Consider the following 15522-nt stretch of genomic DNA (forward strand, 5'->3'; position numbering starts at 1 on the left):
AACAGAGTCAACACAAGTGGAAACCTCCAAAGGAAATGGCTTTATCCTGCCAGTGTAGATACAACTCAGGAAATAAACAAAACCTTCATACCCAACTGCTCCATAAGTTTATGCCTGAATATGAATTCTGAGATGAAAAGAATCAGAAGCAAACTTAGATACAAACCACAAAAGCATCACAAAAATCATATGTTTCTCTTTTAAGTAAAAGTTACTTGAAGAGTAAAACTCTTAACATCCTCGAACAAATCACACAACACTGCCCATAAAGCCTCTTTATTTCATGGCTTCGTTAAACCATAACTTCAGATATCAAATTTCAAGTTAATGTGTTGTTCTAATTTCTATCCAAAAACACAAAAAAACTAAAATGATCTTTTGTATAGTAGTTAAGTTATACCTCTAGTTTTTATCAAAAGAGAAACGTGCACCAATGTAAAAGGCAGCAGAGATGAGCCAAGAGTCAGAGTGAACTGCAATCAGAGAAACCCAGGTTTCCTCTGCCATACCATCCCTTGCGAAGTTGATGCCAAGAGCTGGTTCAGGAAGCTCAGGAGGGACCTCGTCGACAGGGAGATCAACCTCCCATGACCCGTTTGGAAGTCCGTAAAGACGCAAGTTTTCATCGGCTACACACATCAAACAGAAACAGAATTAGACTACGGAAAAAAACACAGAGAAACCTGTAGAAACTCACAAACTACTGGAGTACAGAGCACATCCCAAACATCATGGTCATTGGAAAAGCATCCACCTTTTAGCATTATAAACAGAATATCCAAGTCATGGCAATACATCTTTCTGACTGCATCCAAATAAAGAATTCATAAAAAAATGCACATTGTTTTTAACAGCAACATACATAAGCTTCTAAAGGTCAGACACAGATTCAACAGATGCTATTTCGCCTAAAAGAGAGACCTCAATGGATCACATAACAAACTAATGTTCTATCAAAATCAACAAAGCCAATGAATATGTAAATAATCAATAAGGGTTAATAAGAGTTTATAAATCTTTTGTAAAGTTTATAAACAAACAGTTTAAAGTTTATAAATCATTTGTAAAGTTTGTAAATAATTTATAAATGTTTATTAATTATTTGTAAGATGGCTTATAAAGAAGTTAATAAAATTTATAAACCCTTTATAAATGTTTATAAAAGAAATCAGTTAGAAAATCTAGTGTGTCTCTATACAAACTCAAAACTCAGTTTCTAAGTACTTTGTAATCATTCACCAATTATATATATAAAAAGAACAAATACTTACCGAAAGTAGACCCTCTGCTGCTCTATCATACGGATGCAAGACCTTTGGAGCATCTCTAAACGATGTCTGCTGCACAGCTTGGTTCTCAAAAAATAAGAAAATCAAATACGAGAAACTACAAGATAACAAACTCATACTATATAATATTACTGAGTATATAGATACCTCAGAGGATTTTCCAATGGAGTACCCATTCGGATAGAGACTCAATACAAAGGAAACTTCATGATCTGCAAATAAAGCACCCAAATTTAAACATAGCTCGAGTGCAGCAAAAAGCATACGACTCTGTCAAGAAGCTTAACCTGGAGACACATGAAACAAAGACGACTCCGAGAACCCAGAAGTAGCATCACCAACAATGGCCTGAAATTAAAAAAAAAACACACAATTCCTCAAAAAAATCAGATTTTTTTCTTCACGATGATCTCAACTTCCAAAACCAGAATCAGATTTACATACATTTACCTTTTGATTTAGCTGGCAGAACGATTGATTTCAGATTCAGCTATTCTGGAGAGTCTGGAGAAGAAGCAGATTCAGTCGAAACCTTCGGCCGGAACTTTCTACCAGTCCTCGATATCATAAATGTCACACCCATCCGTTCGGTTCCCACCAGAGAACCTTGTGAGATAGTGAAATGTTGTGAGCTCCAATTGCGTTGGAATCGGATCGAAAGAGGAGAGGAATCAAGGAGAATCCACGAACTCTGACACGTAGATAAGATTAGAGTTCATAAACATCTATAGGTTTAGAGATAATACAGAGATACATAGATAGAGAGATCCTTTTGCTGCTGAATGGGCAATGATTACCCGTAAAGAGAGTACGCCTACCTGGATAATAGAAAGTGATGGAGTCCATATTCTAACATCACCATCGATTACCCGGTGACTTCGTTAACGTTTGTCATAGAGATTGTCTTGTTCGTTTAATTAAGCTCGTCATCATCGTCGGATCTCGCCGTAAAACTCACCACGATCTCGCCGGAGAACTCCTCAGCACCGGAGAACTCATCAAAGAGGGGGAAGAAGACATTTTAGATTTAATTAGTTAGGGTTATGATGGTACTTTACCTATTAAAATTTTAATGGTAAAATTGATTAGTGTATATATGAAAAGTAGTATCATGAAAGTGGTATTTTTGGCAATTTCTCTATAATTATTGAAAAAATGATTTGATACTCATTTAAAATGCATATCAAGTTTTTTTCATCTATTAACGAAAGTCATACCCAAATTCTAAAAATAATAATCAAATTAATGTCTATTTATTTTTGAAATGTTACTTTCAAATCTATTAATCATTCAATTATTAGAAAATAAAAAGTCAGCTAATCGAAAGCTAAGTTTTTAAATACAAAAATTTAAAAATGATTTTTTTTAAAAAAAAATTCAAAATCTAAATATCCGAACCCAGTCTGAAATAACCGAACGAGGACTAAAAATACTCAAACCCGATCCGAAGTACAAAAATATCCGAACATGTTCTATACCCCTATACTGAAATACTCGAAAATTCGAAATATCCGATCTGAACCCTAACGGGTATCTGAACGCCCACCCCTAATTTATGTTGCCATAGATTTGGACAAACCCATTAAAATAATTGTTATCCCAAATTTAGTAAATGAGTTATGAAGATTTTTTGAGAAAATTGTTTTTAGGCCAAAAAATGATAATTATGTCCTATTAAACTAATTTTTTGTATCATTTTTTCCTCTAATACCCTTTGATATCTTCCTAAATAAATCAAATAAATAGTTTTACAAACAAACAAAAAATCAAAAATAGTAATTACTCATGAAATACCTATATCAACTTATTGGTATATTTTCAAGTTGTAAAAATGTTTAAATCATAATTTCATATTTTGGTCTATGAAAAGTAGAATGACATTCTACACAATAGAAAATGTAATCCATTTTTTATTGAATTTAGAATATGTGATCTACGTAAATAATAGTAATATAAAAATATTTGAAAAACGCATTCTGCATTTAACCTATCGTTCTAAAATCTGTAGAAATCAGAATCTACACATTACTATGAATCTAAAACTTGGAGAAATCGGAATCTACACATTATTGTAAATCTAAAACTAGTATAAATTGATTTCAAACATATTTAATGTATTCTACATACAGATTCTACGGATAAGGATAATCATTTCCAAAAATATGGGAAGAGAATATTTGAAAATATTCATTTTTCTTATATTTATTAATTAAATTGATTTCTTTTTAAAAATAGAAAATCATTTAAAAAAAGAATTGAAAGTAGATTTTAAATCAATTTCCAAATTTTTTTTAAAATATAATTTTTGGGATTTTAAATATTTTATTAAAAATAGAAAATCATTTTTTGCAAATTGATTTTATAAATCACGATTTTATATTTTTAATCCAAAAAAACGATTTTTTTTATTTTTTATTTAATAATTGATTTTATAAATCATGATTTATATTTTTTTAAAAATAGAAAAACTTTATTTATAAAATCAATTTTTAAATTAAGAAAATATTTTTTGGGATTTTTAATATTTTTTAAATAGAGAATCGTTTTTGGGGATTTTTAATAGTTATTTAAATTACTTTAGTTAAAATTATATTTTAATATTCAAATTTTTATGTAATTTCTAATTTTAATTGAAATTAAGGGCAATATTATCATAATGAAAAAAATTAACCTAATAAGACATAAAAATATATGAGATTACTAATAGGAGATATCATTTTTTGGCCTAAATAACAACTAGATGGGCACAGTGAATAGAATTAGTTGGGTTACAATTATTTTCGTTAGCCAAGTATTTTTTGAAATGAATTTTGTTTGTGTACATGAAATATAGAAAGGACATGAAGAAGAAGAAGCAGGAGGAAGTTACTACAATGGGCCAGAATGTAGAGGGCCCATTAAAAAACTGGAAGAGGAAAAACCAAGACCCGTTTTAATTAGGGGCGGTTGGGTAAAGTGAAATGTGGCGTTGGTGTGGTGGTGGTTCCGGCGAGCGAGGAAGTCGGTTTGACACACATTCCATTTGAAAATGATGATCGGATCGGATCAGTAACAAACAGAAACGGCATCTCTCTCTCTCTGCTGCTTCCATGGCTCAGAATCAGCTTATCGATTCCCTCACATCTCACATCTCCCTCTACCACTCTTCTTCCACTTGTTCCTCCTCTTCCTCAACACCTAATCATCAGCCTAGGTCCGCGATCCTCCGATGGTTCTCTTCTCTGAGCGTCCACCAGCGCCTCTCTCACCTCACCTTCGTGGATCCCAAGTTCGTCAAAATTCTACTCCAGATGCTGGGGTATATCCGCACCAAAGGCCATGGCTCTTTCATCATCCTCCCTGACCTCCCTTCCCTCGATCTCGATCTCGATCTCGATCTTCCCAGTCTCTGCTTCAAGAAGTCCCGTGGATTGATCTCCCGCGTCGCCCTCTCCAACGCCTCTCAGCGTTCCCTTTTCGACTCCACTCGTCTCTTCGCTTCCTCCGATTGCTCTTCCTCTTCCTCCCTCGATTCCGTCGTCATGGCCGAGGAGCTTCTTACTAATGTGGATCACTTCGTGGACACTATGGACGCTTTATCTAATGGCGCTTTCTTGAGAGGAGGAGGGGAAGATACTGACCTCGCCTCCTCCGATTGGGTTGAACTTGAGTGGCTCAAAGCCAAAGGCTATTATACCATGGAAGCCTTCATCGCTAATAGGTTAGAGGTTAGCTTGAGATTAGCTTGGTCCTCTAATGGTAATGGTAATGGGAAGAAGAAGAAAAGAGGAGGAGGGATCAAACTCAAAGATAAATTGAATGCTGCTGCTATGTCAGCTAATGCGTATTGGAGGACCAAGGCCTGTGCTGACTGGTGGCTCAATCTCGACACCGCAACACAGAAGCAAATCTGGACTTGCTTGCTCGGGAAGTCTGCTAAATCTGTGGTACATTCTTGTTTGGACTTGCTTACTACTTTACTTTCCGGTTGCTTTCTATGTCATCTTTTATCTTAAATTTTCTCTTGTCACTGCGAACAACTCAGATACATGAGATTCTTAGAGAAGCAAATCAAGCACCCCAGGCAGAAATGTGGCTCTTCAATTTTGGCGGAGGCACTGCAAGGACAAAAACTACTTCATTCTGTGACTTGGTTTTCGAACAAACCTCTGTATCAAAGACACCTAATGCCTTAGCCACTAAACTTAGTGGATTATACGTGCTTCAAGAATTTGCTTCATTACTCCTCTTATCTCAAAATGGCTCACTTTCTGCACAAACTATATTCTTCAGCTCATTGGCTTCTCTCACTACTTTGGCTGATTGTATATTAAGAAAACTGCGCGGTTTTCTTATGGTACTCTCTGTTGATTCTGTTAAACGTGAGCTTCTTGAAGAAAATACTCCAAAGTCTTCCACAAGTTCATCTTCCAAGCAGATTCCTGGTCCAACCAGCCGTAAACACAAAGGAAAGACCGGAAACACGAAAAAGCCAACCCCTGAGGCTAAATCGGATAGAAACGTTAGTTTGTCCGCGAAAATCATCAAGGTGCAAATTTTCTGTCTATCCACATATTATTTTATTTTCGTAGCAGTTGTCTGGGAACTTGAATTTGATCTTTGAAGTTATCTCCAGAAAGACCAAGCTAAGTTGGAATCTCACAAAAACAGATACGCGGTAGAATGCAAGAACGCTCCTACATCATCAACAATGGTCAATAATTCTAAGGCCGCTGCAGCAAATATGGTGAATTATTTTATTTCCTCATATTTCGGCTTAATTAGAACTTGGATTGTTTTGAAACTGATTATGTATTATCAGGAAGCTCTCCCAGGATTGGTTGCCGACAAAGGAAGAACTAAAAAGAAAAGGAGAGAAAGGAATAAGAATAATAATAAAAAGTGTACAAGTTTGGAAAACACCAGGGAAGTGAATAAGTCTGTCGTGAATAGTTCAGCCATGGAAAAAGCTCCCGAATGTGAATCAATTTGTACTTCTGCCAATCAACTTCCTCTGGAGCATATAGATGCTATGAGTACTGGAGTTAGCTGTGATAGGAATGGTTCAAGGGAAGGTGCAGTTAAATGTGAGAATTCTAGAGAGGAAGAATTGAACGGAAAAGCTGGAACGTGTGTGATTTCAAAAGTTTTGACTTCTACAGATTCTGCCGGTACTTCAAGCTGTGATAACGTGAACTCTCAAAAGTCTTGCTGTCCAGGTGAACGTAAAGACATATTGTCATCGTCTAATGGACGATCCAGAACTCTGGAGGAAGGGGAATCCCAGCGGATCCACCATCCGAGAAGAGAAGCAGCAGGTTATGGTATTGCCTCCAGCAGTTCAGAATTTGTTTCTTATGAGTGGCCTGCTATAGCACCTATGTACTTTCCACATGTTAATTCTCACCTTCCAACTGCGACTGATAGACTGCATCTTGATGTTGGTCACAATTTGCATGCATATGTACGCCAACCTTTCGTCTCAACTGTTCATCATGCTAGAAATCCTTCTATTGAAGGGACCCACAAACAAGTTCTTCCTCGACCCATGCCCATGAGTCTAGATTGGCCTCCCATGGTTCATAGCAATTGCGGCTTGACAACAGCATTCGCTTGCAATTATGATTCTGGAATTCTTCTGGACATTCCTGAACAGAAAAATAAGCCTGAGATAGGGAATGAGTGCGAGAGTAATTGGATGCTGGAGGAAGATTTTGAGATGCACACTGTTTCTGGAGTAGACTATAATCAATATTTCGGTGGGGGAGTGATGTATTGGAATCCGTCTGAACATCTAGGGACTGGCTTTTCTCGCCCTCCGTCCCTTAGTTCTGATGATAGCTCTTGGGCTTGGCATGAAGCTGAAATGAAGAGGTCGGTTGATGACATGGTTGCGTTTTCGTCTTCTTACAGCGCAAATGGACTAGCTTCTCCGACTTCCGCATCCTTCTGTTCCCCTTTTGATCCCTTAGGCCCGGCAAACCAGCCTCTTGGTTATGTTGTGCCAGGTAATGAGATATCTACTAAAGTATTGCAAGCTCCCCCTACAACAAGTGAAGCTGCAGGTGAAGAGGATGTCTCTGGAACTTTGACTAGTTTATCTGGGGATGTTGAAGGAAATTCTGGAGACTCTTTTCCTTATCCGATTTTGCGGCCCATCATCATCCCAAATATGTCGAAATCTGAATACAAGCGTAGTTATGATACCAAAAGCCCAAATCCTACAAGGCGCGAGCATCCTCGTCTAAAGCGACCACCATCACCTGTAGTGCTATGTGTTCCACGTGCTCCTCGTCCACCACCACCTTCACCTGTGAGCAACTCCAGAGCACGGCGAGGTTTCCCAACTGTGAGGTCTGGAAGTTCAAGCCCAAGACATTGGGGTATGAGAGGCTGGTTTCATGACGGTGTAAACTGGGAAGAACCTTGTGGAGCGGAGGTTGTTTTACCCTGGAGGAACAAAAGCCTTGCAGTCAGGCCAATCATTCAACCTCTACCTGGGGCCCTCCTTCAAGATCACTTAATTGCAATGTCGCAACTAGGCCGAGACCAGGAGCATGTAAGTAACACCGTTGACCTCTATGTGTACTCTTTCTAAGATGCGTCCATCCTCTAAAATGCTATTTTACAGCCTGATGTGGCCTTCCCTTTGCAACCACCCGAGTTATTGAACTGTCCAACGCAAGGGGAATCTCAATCATTGATACACGGTCTTCTGAATGACGAGATAGATTCTTTCTGCAAGCAGGTAATCACAATACCTTTTTCCCTTCTTATACTTCAGTATTTGAACGTCTTTGAAGTTTATATTTTTATTACCTGGGTTGGCAATTATTCGAATCCTTTGAGTCATATACTGCTCTTAAAGGTTGCTACAGAGAATATGTCCCGCAAACCTTATATCAATTGGGCAATCAAGCGGGTTACCAGATCTCTCCAAGTTCTGTGGCCCAGGTCTAGGACGAACATATTTGGCTCATCTGCAACTGGTTTGGCCCTCCCTTCGAGTGATGTGGACCTTGTGGTTTGTCTTCCTCCAGTGAGAAACTTGGTGAGCAAACTTAATATTATTCATCTTATGCGGTTACTTCTTGAACGGGAAGTATCTTATACATAATACCCGTCTCAGGAACCTATCAAAGAGGCAGGAATTTTGGAGGGTCGCAATGGTATAAAGGAGACATGCCTTCAGGTATGCTTACTATGAAAGTTATGTTGCAACAGTTAACAGTCATGACTATGTTTTTAAATTTGCTTTATTTTAGTGATCATATTTGTAGGGGCTAGTCTAATTATTATCACAAATGGACCCATCTTTCTTATGTATGCTGGTTGCTCATGTCGTGTTGCATATTAGGGAACTGGGATTGCTTTAGTATAGCGGAAGCCTTGTAAAATACTAGATTTGTGAATCATGCTTGAGCCTACTCTCGTCTCTATTTTTAATTTTTATTTTGAAGTTACTCTCCTTGTTAAATAAGAGTACCTATACCTGACAGTTAACTGGTTACATTTTCTATTGAATTTTCTTTGATATCATGTTTTCCTATTCAGCATGCAGCCAGATATCTGGCTAATCAAGAGTGGGTAAAAACTGACTCCCTGAAGGCGGTTGAAAATACAGCTGTAATGTCTCATTTATTAGTGTTTTTATTTTTCACAGTCGTTAGGTACTCTCATCATGCTTTCTCTTATATAATTCGTTTATGCATGCGCAGATACCAATTATCATGCTTGTTGTGGAAGTCCCTTGTGATCTGGTATGCAGTATACAGTCACCAAAAGATGGCCCAGACTGTATCACCGTTGACCAAGACAGCAATAGTAACACTGATATGGTTGGATTTGAAGACTCTGCAGCAGCAAACTCTTTGCCGACAAAGAGTGGAAACTTGGCAAATGCAAAATGTGTCCGCCTTGACATCAGTTTCAAAACGCCATCGCATACGGGTCTTCAAACCACACAACTGGTGTTTATTTTATTCTTCTTTTTCAGAGCAATTTATTTGTTTACATTATACTCTCTTCTTGTGTATGTATCTTTGTAACCTTTTTTCTTTCTTTTGACTCTGCAGGTGAAAGATCTGACAGAGCAATTTCCAGCTGCCACACCACTTGCTTTGGTGTTAAAGCAGTTTTTGGCTGATCGTACCCTGGATCAATCATACTCCGGTGGATTAAGCTCTTACTGTCTGGTGAGCCGTATTCCTTTACATTAAGTAAAACGCTCCTTTCTTTTGGTTTTCAGGTGGTCATTCTCTGTTTATGTAATGAGGATCCTGTTAATTGGTGTTTGTCTAATTTGATTAGTACCAATCCACCAGCCACCTTATTATTCCATCCTCTAATCATGTTTTCAGATATCTGTTTATGAATCTTAGACTATGATTACTGCAGGTCTTACTGATTACACGTTTTCTTCAACATGAGCATCATCTGGGGCGCTCTATCAACCAAGTACTTAGTTTTATTGTTTGCCTATTCTGTAACACAAGTATCTATATTTGTTCAGGTTTCATTGTTACACTCGTGCAATTATTACTAATTGAAAATAAGTATTTTTGCAGAACATTGGGCGGCTTCTAATGGATTTTCTTTACTTTTTTGGGTCAGTCAAAATTACTACTTCTCCTTATAAATCTGTTAATTACATTTATAGATATAGCTCAAGGAGTGTGACGATAACTGGGCTAGTGTTTTTTTTTTTGTAAATTTGTTTTGCAGTAATGTTTTTGATCCTCGGCAGATGCGTGTCTCAGTGCAAGGAAGTGGTATCTATAGGAATCGGGAGAGGGGTCATAGGTAAACATCGTGGCTCTGTAAAATACGAACTTGTACACGCTCTGTTATTCACACGTTTGTTGGTTATCTGCTCACAGTATTGATCCGATACACATCGATGACCCTCTTTTCCCAACAAATAATGTCGGGAGAAATTGCTTCCGTATACATCAATGTATTAAGGTAAATTGGATCATATTTACATTTTATCAATGCTTTTTTTTTTTTAAATCTAAAACATACGACTATGGAAAAGAGTTGGTGATGATTTATTTTGCAGGCATTTTCTGAAGCTTACTCTGTTTTGGAGAATGAGCTCACATGCGTTACTAGTTCTAGTGATTCGTGCGAAAAGCAGCTATACAAGTTGCTTCCGAAAATAATTCCAAGTATCATTTCCGCTTAGGAATCGACATGGTGTTTTCTGTACGTGTTGCTTCACAGAACTTACCTTGTCGCATTTCATCTATAGGATATAGATAGTTCTTCGCTACTCTGATTGAACCTCTGTTTTTTTTTTTTTTTTTTTTTGTGTTCAAAATATAGGTGGTGTCCAACGTCTGGAAGTTTGCAAAATGCTGATGATTGCAAGCGCGCTGGTTAGCTGTGGATTCGAGGCTGGGAAGCTTACTTATACGAGTCCAAATTGATAGGCCTCCAGATTTGCTTACATTATGTTGTTGATGTAAGGAAACTACATGGTAAGTGGATAGTAGTCTCATTCTCTCATGGTATCTGTAATCTTTATTGTACGAGTTTGCTTACTTTATTGGCCGTTTGAAGCATAGGCTTGGTCAGCAGCCTAACCAACCAAGTAAGAAAATGCACTGGTTGAGCCGGTATAAACGTTTCAAGACTGGGACAGACTGACAACACGACTGAGTGAGAGGGGGGAAGCTTTGGGAGAATGGTTGGATCACGGCTCTGATCTGAGGAATGATGTCGCAATTTCAGAAAACTATGATATCGAGGTGTATGGTTAAGCCTACTATGTCTCTCGACATGAAATTGTTCCGTTTCTTCATTTGATACCCACTAACTAAATACTATTGGGGTGAATGAAGCCTATATGTATGATGGCCACGTTAGTTTTGTTCCTTCTTTTGCCAAAAAATAAGGAGATAATTGAATACACTTTGTTGTGCTTCTCATTTCACAACTCTTAGAAAGAAAGAAAGAGAGAGAGAGAAATTCTCGCAATCATGACAAACGGGAACTCCACTGGGAACCGGAAGGAGGTCTTGGGTTTAGGGCCGTGGAAGCCTTTAACACTGCTCTAAGCTTGTCTTCTTCTGACTTAGATTATGCAGAATGAGCAAGAGATGGGAGGAGCCAATCAACCTAGCCTAGAGCAACTGTTCAAATTGAATCTGTATCTAGTCATACAGCACTACAGCAACCAAATAATACTTAGATTTGAAGCCCAAGATAATCGGCACCATGTTATTATAGTACGCAGCTTAACTGGTATGGGCTTTATATAGTTGGAACCGATCATTGGCTTTAAAGCAGCCTATTTAGGCCCGTCAAGAAGATTCTCCCTATTGTAAGGTAGGGCAATGAGCTGCTGCCCTGACCAATTCTGTTTCAACAGTGATCTCTCATTTGTTGTCGGTGTGAAAGGAATCGTCTTTTGAATTTATCTTCCTGCGATTCATTGTTTTATAGCTACCACACACATGTGACATATCTAATCGTCTCGAATCAGGACATCTTAAATTTATTTATTTATTTGTTTGTGGTAATGATTCGACATAGCATATTGATTAACAAAATATACAATACACTGGTTATTAAAACGTTATAGTTGTCTAGATTTTAATAACAGGTAACAATGGATCAAGCTATAGATACGGTAAACGTTTTATCTCACCCATTACATATTTCAAATTGAAACATTTCAGATTTATTTGTAAATGGATTCAAATGCCTATTACTCTTCACTCCCTTTGATTAACATCGCGTCACAAGTCACAACCACCGCTTAGTTGGGGCGATTCATATATTTTGGGAGTATATAATAAAACATACATAACTATCAAACCAACTGGTGTCGACCCTTGGTGTTATCTGATTTGATTTAACTCTTTTTGGAATAAATAAAATTTCAGCGCAGCTGTTCAATAGTAAAATGACAGGTGCAGAGGCGGCCTTTGGGCCAAGCCAAGGAAGCAGTGGCTTCCGGCCGTTCTATTGTAAAGATTGTTTCGGCCACATTTTCTCAAAACTTCCCTTTAGTCTAGTGGTAAAACATGAAAGTTATAGATTTTCTAACACCAACCCAGGTTCGAATCTCTGCCAATGCGGCCATTTTTTTTATAATTTGCTTCTAGTCATGGTTTTCCTAGGACCGGCTCTGGACAGGTGGGATCTAGGGTTTGTGGTCATTACGATCGATTGATTACAACCCACTTGATTACAACTACTTAAATTGGCATTATTTGGAGTCACTTTTGCTTATTAATAATTAGATTTTGTTTACAAACGTGTGGTGATAGTCTGGGACAAGTTGACCTGTTGACACCCGATCATTTACAACACCTTTTACAAATATATATATTCGCACACTGTTACAAACATTATCATCAAATTATTGTGGAATTTTGCAGACAAAGCATATTCCGTTGTGTCTCCTTCTATTTAGCTTTCTACTTATTCCTGGTGTCATAATTAAATTCGTGAAAACGAAGGATTTTACATACCGTAAGGATACTGAAACCACCACTTATCAAAGAAAAGTAGCGGTTCGCTTCTGGGTTTAGAGTGAGGTTACCAATTCACTCAAACATAATAATTATTTTCTCGGACAATATTCAGATACAACAGATCCTTTTTAGGGTTTTAAAAGGTAAATCATAGTTCATGTGTAGCCTATACATACAAATTAAAATACAATGGAATATGCATATATTGTCAATATTTATAACACATGTAGACGTAAGGTCGAAATAATATATCATTTTGGATTTGAAGGAGGAAGCTGTTGCTGCATTTGCTGATATAAAGCAGCCATCCTGCTATATGCTTCCATCGTCGTTGGCTGCAATTTTGACAAATAAATATGTCAATGCTTCATTAGATTTGGACAAAAATGAAGTATAAAGTTTTATATCAAACAAAAAGTTGTATAACCTGCGAGGAGCATGCAAGAAAGGCTGACATAGGATCGGGGATAAGAGGAGACTGGAATCGAGGGTCGGTGGAAGAGGAGGCATCCCATGATGTAGAAGTCATGGGCACAAATGGGTTCTGCATCATGTTGGCATGGATATTGGGAGCCGTTGCAGTAGCAGCTCGGTTCATAGAACTAAGGTCGACAAGACCTAGGCCAGGCATCCCCATTCGAAGCCCTAAGCCCATGGAACTGGACATGAGATTTAGTTGAAGTTGTTGTTGTTGCTGTTGCATGGCCATCGGAAGCATCATGGAGGGCATGTTCATTCTTCTCATCATGCACACTTGTGCTTGGAGTTGCTTCAAGTACTCTATCACTTCATCCAACATGGATGCTTTATCCGTCTAGTTCCAAAATGTAACTTATCAAACCATGCACTCCTTTTAATGTATTATTTAACCAAACCAACTCAAGGGGTGATTGATGAACACATGTCAAAATAGTACACTATACATATGTAATGTAGATTGTGTTGGTTGAATTTTGATTGACAGCCAAAAGGTGGCATATAGTAGTAATTAAGGGCATATGAATTGGACCAATTGGCCGAACAAAGTCTTAAAGAGATGTAAAATCAGTTTTTCGGGGACAGACAAATAAGAGACCGAGCATAAGTGTGTGGAGTAAAATCATCGTATGAGGTCCATTTCTTTATATACATTCATTTTCCTTTGGTCCACCACCCTTCTTATCCCCTCTAGCTATCGTATACCTACTTTATTTATCATATTTTTATTATATATTATTACGCACGTATAGTCATGTAAATTTGATGTAGTAGTTGACCAAAAGGAGAAAAATAATAATTTAACGACAGTCTATGATGCATGTAAAATGAGGTACCTTGCTGGAATTGGGAACCAGCTTCTGCAACGTCTTCATCCTTTGATTTATCTTATCTCTCCTCTTCTGCAATAAAACCAATCAATAGACAATCAATGTTTTAAGTAATGAACATAAACTCTGAAATTACGTTCCTATACAAAGAAAACATTAACTATGAAACACTAGTCGACGAATAACAATATAATTTTTTTTTTCTCAAAATAAATAAGAGTAATAAATGGTTGAATGAGTGAGTGAATTACACGTTCGGATTGGTTGTGAATAGCAGCGGCTCTGCTTCTCTTGGTTGAAGCTGATGATTTTCCTCCCATTTGCTTCCCTTCTTCTTCTTCCTCCACCTTTATATAGCGTTGTAATTCAAAAATATTTTTTTTAAAAGTGATATATAATAAACTAATTAGAAATTTAGAAGGAATAAGTTATAATAAAATGAGAAACTAATTGCCTGTGGGCGGCTGTGGCAGACGGAGTCATGATCGTCGATGTTGGTGGTTTTGGTGAAAGGCTTCCCGCCGGAGCTGGAGTTATCATCCAGCGATGTTGAGGTGAAGCCGTAGGTGTCAATGGTCAGGCGCTGACTCCCGCTCGCGCTCCACTCGGGCGCCACTCTGGCTCGCTTCACACCAGCCATGGGATGACCATCGCTACACGAGCCAACGCCGGTGGCGGGCTGGCTCTGCTGCTCGGGGACAAGCGCGTCCATGCCGACCCTGGAATAGTGGTGGTGAAACGATGGGACGAGCTCATCGGTGGGCTTAGGGTTAGGGAAGCGAGTAGCTTGGTCCACTATTGACTCCAACGTTCCACCGGCGCCAGTGGAGTATTTTGACGGAGCAGGCACCCGCGGTGGACATAAGCCGTGCAACCCTAGTTGCCCGTTCTCCCACGTCAGCTCGGCTACCTCATAGTCTAGCCTGCACAAGACATATATAGGCTAAAGTTAATTATTACATATTGAGACCAATGATATATATGATAAAATGGTACATACAAGGGGATATCTGCAGCTTTAGTGGAGCGGACGGTGGCCGCTGGAGTATCATCGATGTGGTAGTTTGGAACACGCTGACTCATCCCGAAGCAGAGTTGTGTATATATTGCTATAATCAAATTTACAGGATATTATGTTGTTGAGGTGTTCTCTTTCTTTTAATGTTTCTTTTTTTTTTGTTATGTATACTTTTTGTAGCAATGGAGGAGTGGGGACTTAAACTTGAGTTAACCATATATATAGCCTAGGTTCCTTCAGTTAAAGCGCTGCTTAAGAGCTGTTGAATGTTCGCTTGACAGCTTTATTAAACGTGAGAACTGATAACACATGTGCATATAAAGTTTATTTTGATAGTTTTTTTTTAATGGGAGGAGTTTGAACTAGGTCGTCCTAATCTCTCTCTAGGTATGGAATCAGCCATTTGTAATATCTCATGACACGAAGACGATAATCGAACTAGG

The 15522-nt window shown here is 38.1% G+C and overlaps 2 protein-coding genes across 4 annotated transcripts; one reads left to right on the forward strand and one right to left on the reverse strand.

The window, feature by feature from the left end:
* The first annotated feature begins 4225 nt into the window (after positions 1-4225).
* Positions 4226-11200, forward strand: LOC108829837 (uncharacterized). Of its 3 annotated transcripts, none has more exons than XM_057006077.1 (17): positions 4227-5215; positions 5314-5817; positions 5905-6015; positions 6091-7827; positions 7900-8016; positions 8137-8319; positions 8398-8460; positions 8823-8894; positions 8987-9238; positions 9344-9463; positions 9666-9725; positions 9836-9876; positions 9993-10070; positions 10148-10232; positions 10330-10475; positions 10596-10750; positions 10833-11200. In XM_057006077.1, the coding sequence occupies exons 1-15, from the start codon at positions 4379-4381 to the stop codon at positions 10453-10455; spliced, it is 4386 nt and encodes a 1461-aa protein (XP_056862057.1). In that variant the 5' UTR covers positions 4227-4378; the 3' UTR covers positions 10456-10475; positions 10596-10750; positions 10833-11200. The 3 variants fall into 3 exon arrangements, with proteins under 3 accessions (XP_056862058.1, XP_056862057.1, XP_018458928.2); XM_018603426.2 differs by having other exon boundaries at positions 10838-11200; XM_057006078.1 differs by lacking the exons at positions 10330-10475; positions 10596-10750; positions 10833-11200 and having other exon boundaries at positions 4226-5215; positions 9825-9876; positions 10148-10208.
* A 1606-nt stretch (positions 11201-12806) lies between these two features.
* LOC108829838 (transcription factor UNE10) lies at positions 12807-15323 on the reverse strand. The gene is made up of 6 exons (XM_018603430.2): positions 15062-15323; positions 14516-14984; positions 14313-14408; positions 14068-14133; positions 13182-13568; positions 12807-13089 (listed from the first exon to the last, which is right to left on the reverse strand). Exons 1-6 carry the CDS (start codon positions 15142-15144, stop codon positions 13006-13008), a joined length of 1185 nt encoding a protein of 394 aa, XP_018458932.2. The 5' UTR covers positions 15145-15323; the 3' UTR covers positions 12807-13005.
* Between the last annotated feature and the right edge of the window lie 199 nt (positions 15324-15522).

Source organism: Raphanus sativus, chromosome 3, assembly GCF_000801105.2.
Source record: "Raphanus sativus cultivar WK10039 chromosome 3, ASM80110v3, whole genome shotgun sequence".
In the NCBI taxonomy this organism is placed as follows: Eukaryota; Viridiplantae; Streptophyta; class Magnoliopsida; order Brassicales; family Brassicaceae; genus Raphanus; species Raphanus sativus.

Coding starts and splice junctions, on each gene's coding strand:
- LOC108829837 (XM_057006077.1), top strand. CDS start 4,379: ATGGCTCAGAATCAGCTTATCGATTCCCTCACATCTCACATCTCCCTC. Junction 8,461..8,822: donor TAAAGGAGACATGCCTTCAG/GTATGCTTACTA, acceptor TTTCCTATTCAG/CATGCAGCCAGATATCTGGC. Junction 9,239..9,343: donor GTCTTCAAACCACACAACTG/GTGTTTATTTTA, acceptor TTGACTCTGCAG/GTGAAAGATCTGACAGAGCA.
- LOC108829838 (XM_018603430.2), bottom strand. CDS start 15,144: ATGAGTCAGCGTGTTCCAAACTACCACATCGATGATACTCCAGCGGCC. Junction 14,985..15,061: donor AAAGCTGCAGATATCCCCTT/GTATGTACCATT, acceptor TGTCTTGTGCAG/GCTAGACTATGAGGTAGCCG. Junction 13,569..14,067: donor TGGTTCCCAATTCCAGCAAG/GTACCTCATTTT, acceptor TTTTGGAACTAG/ACGGATAAAGCATCCATGTT.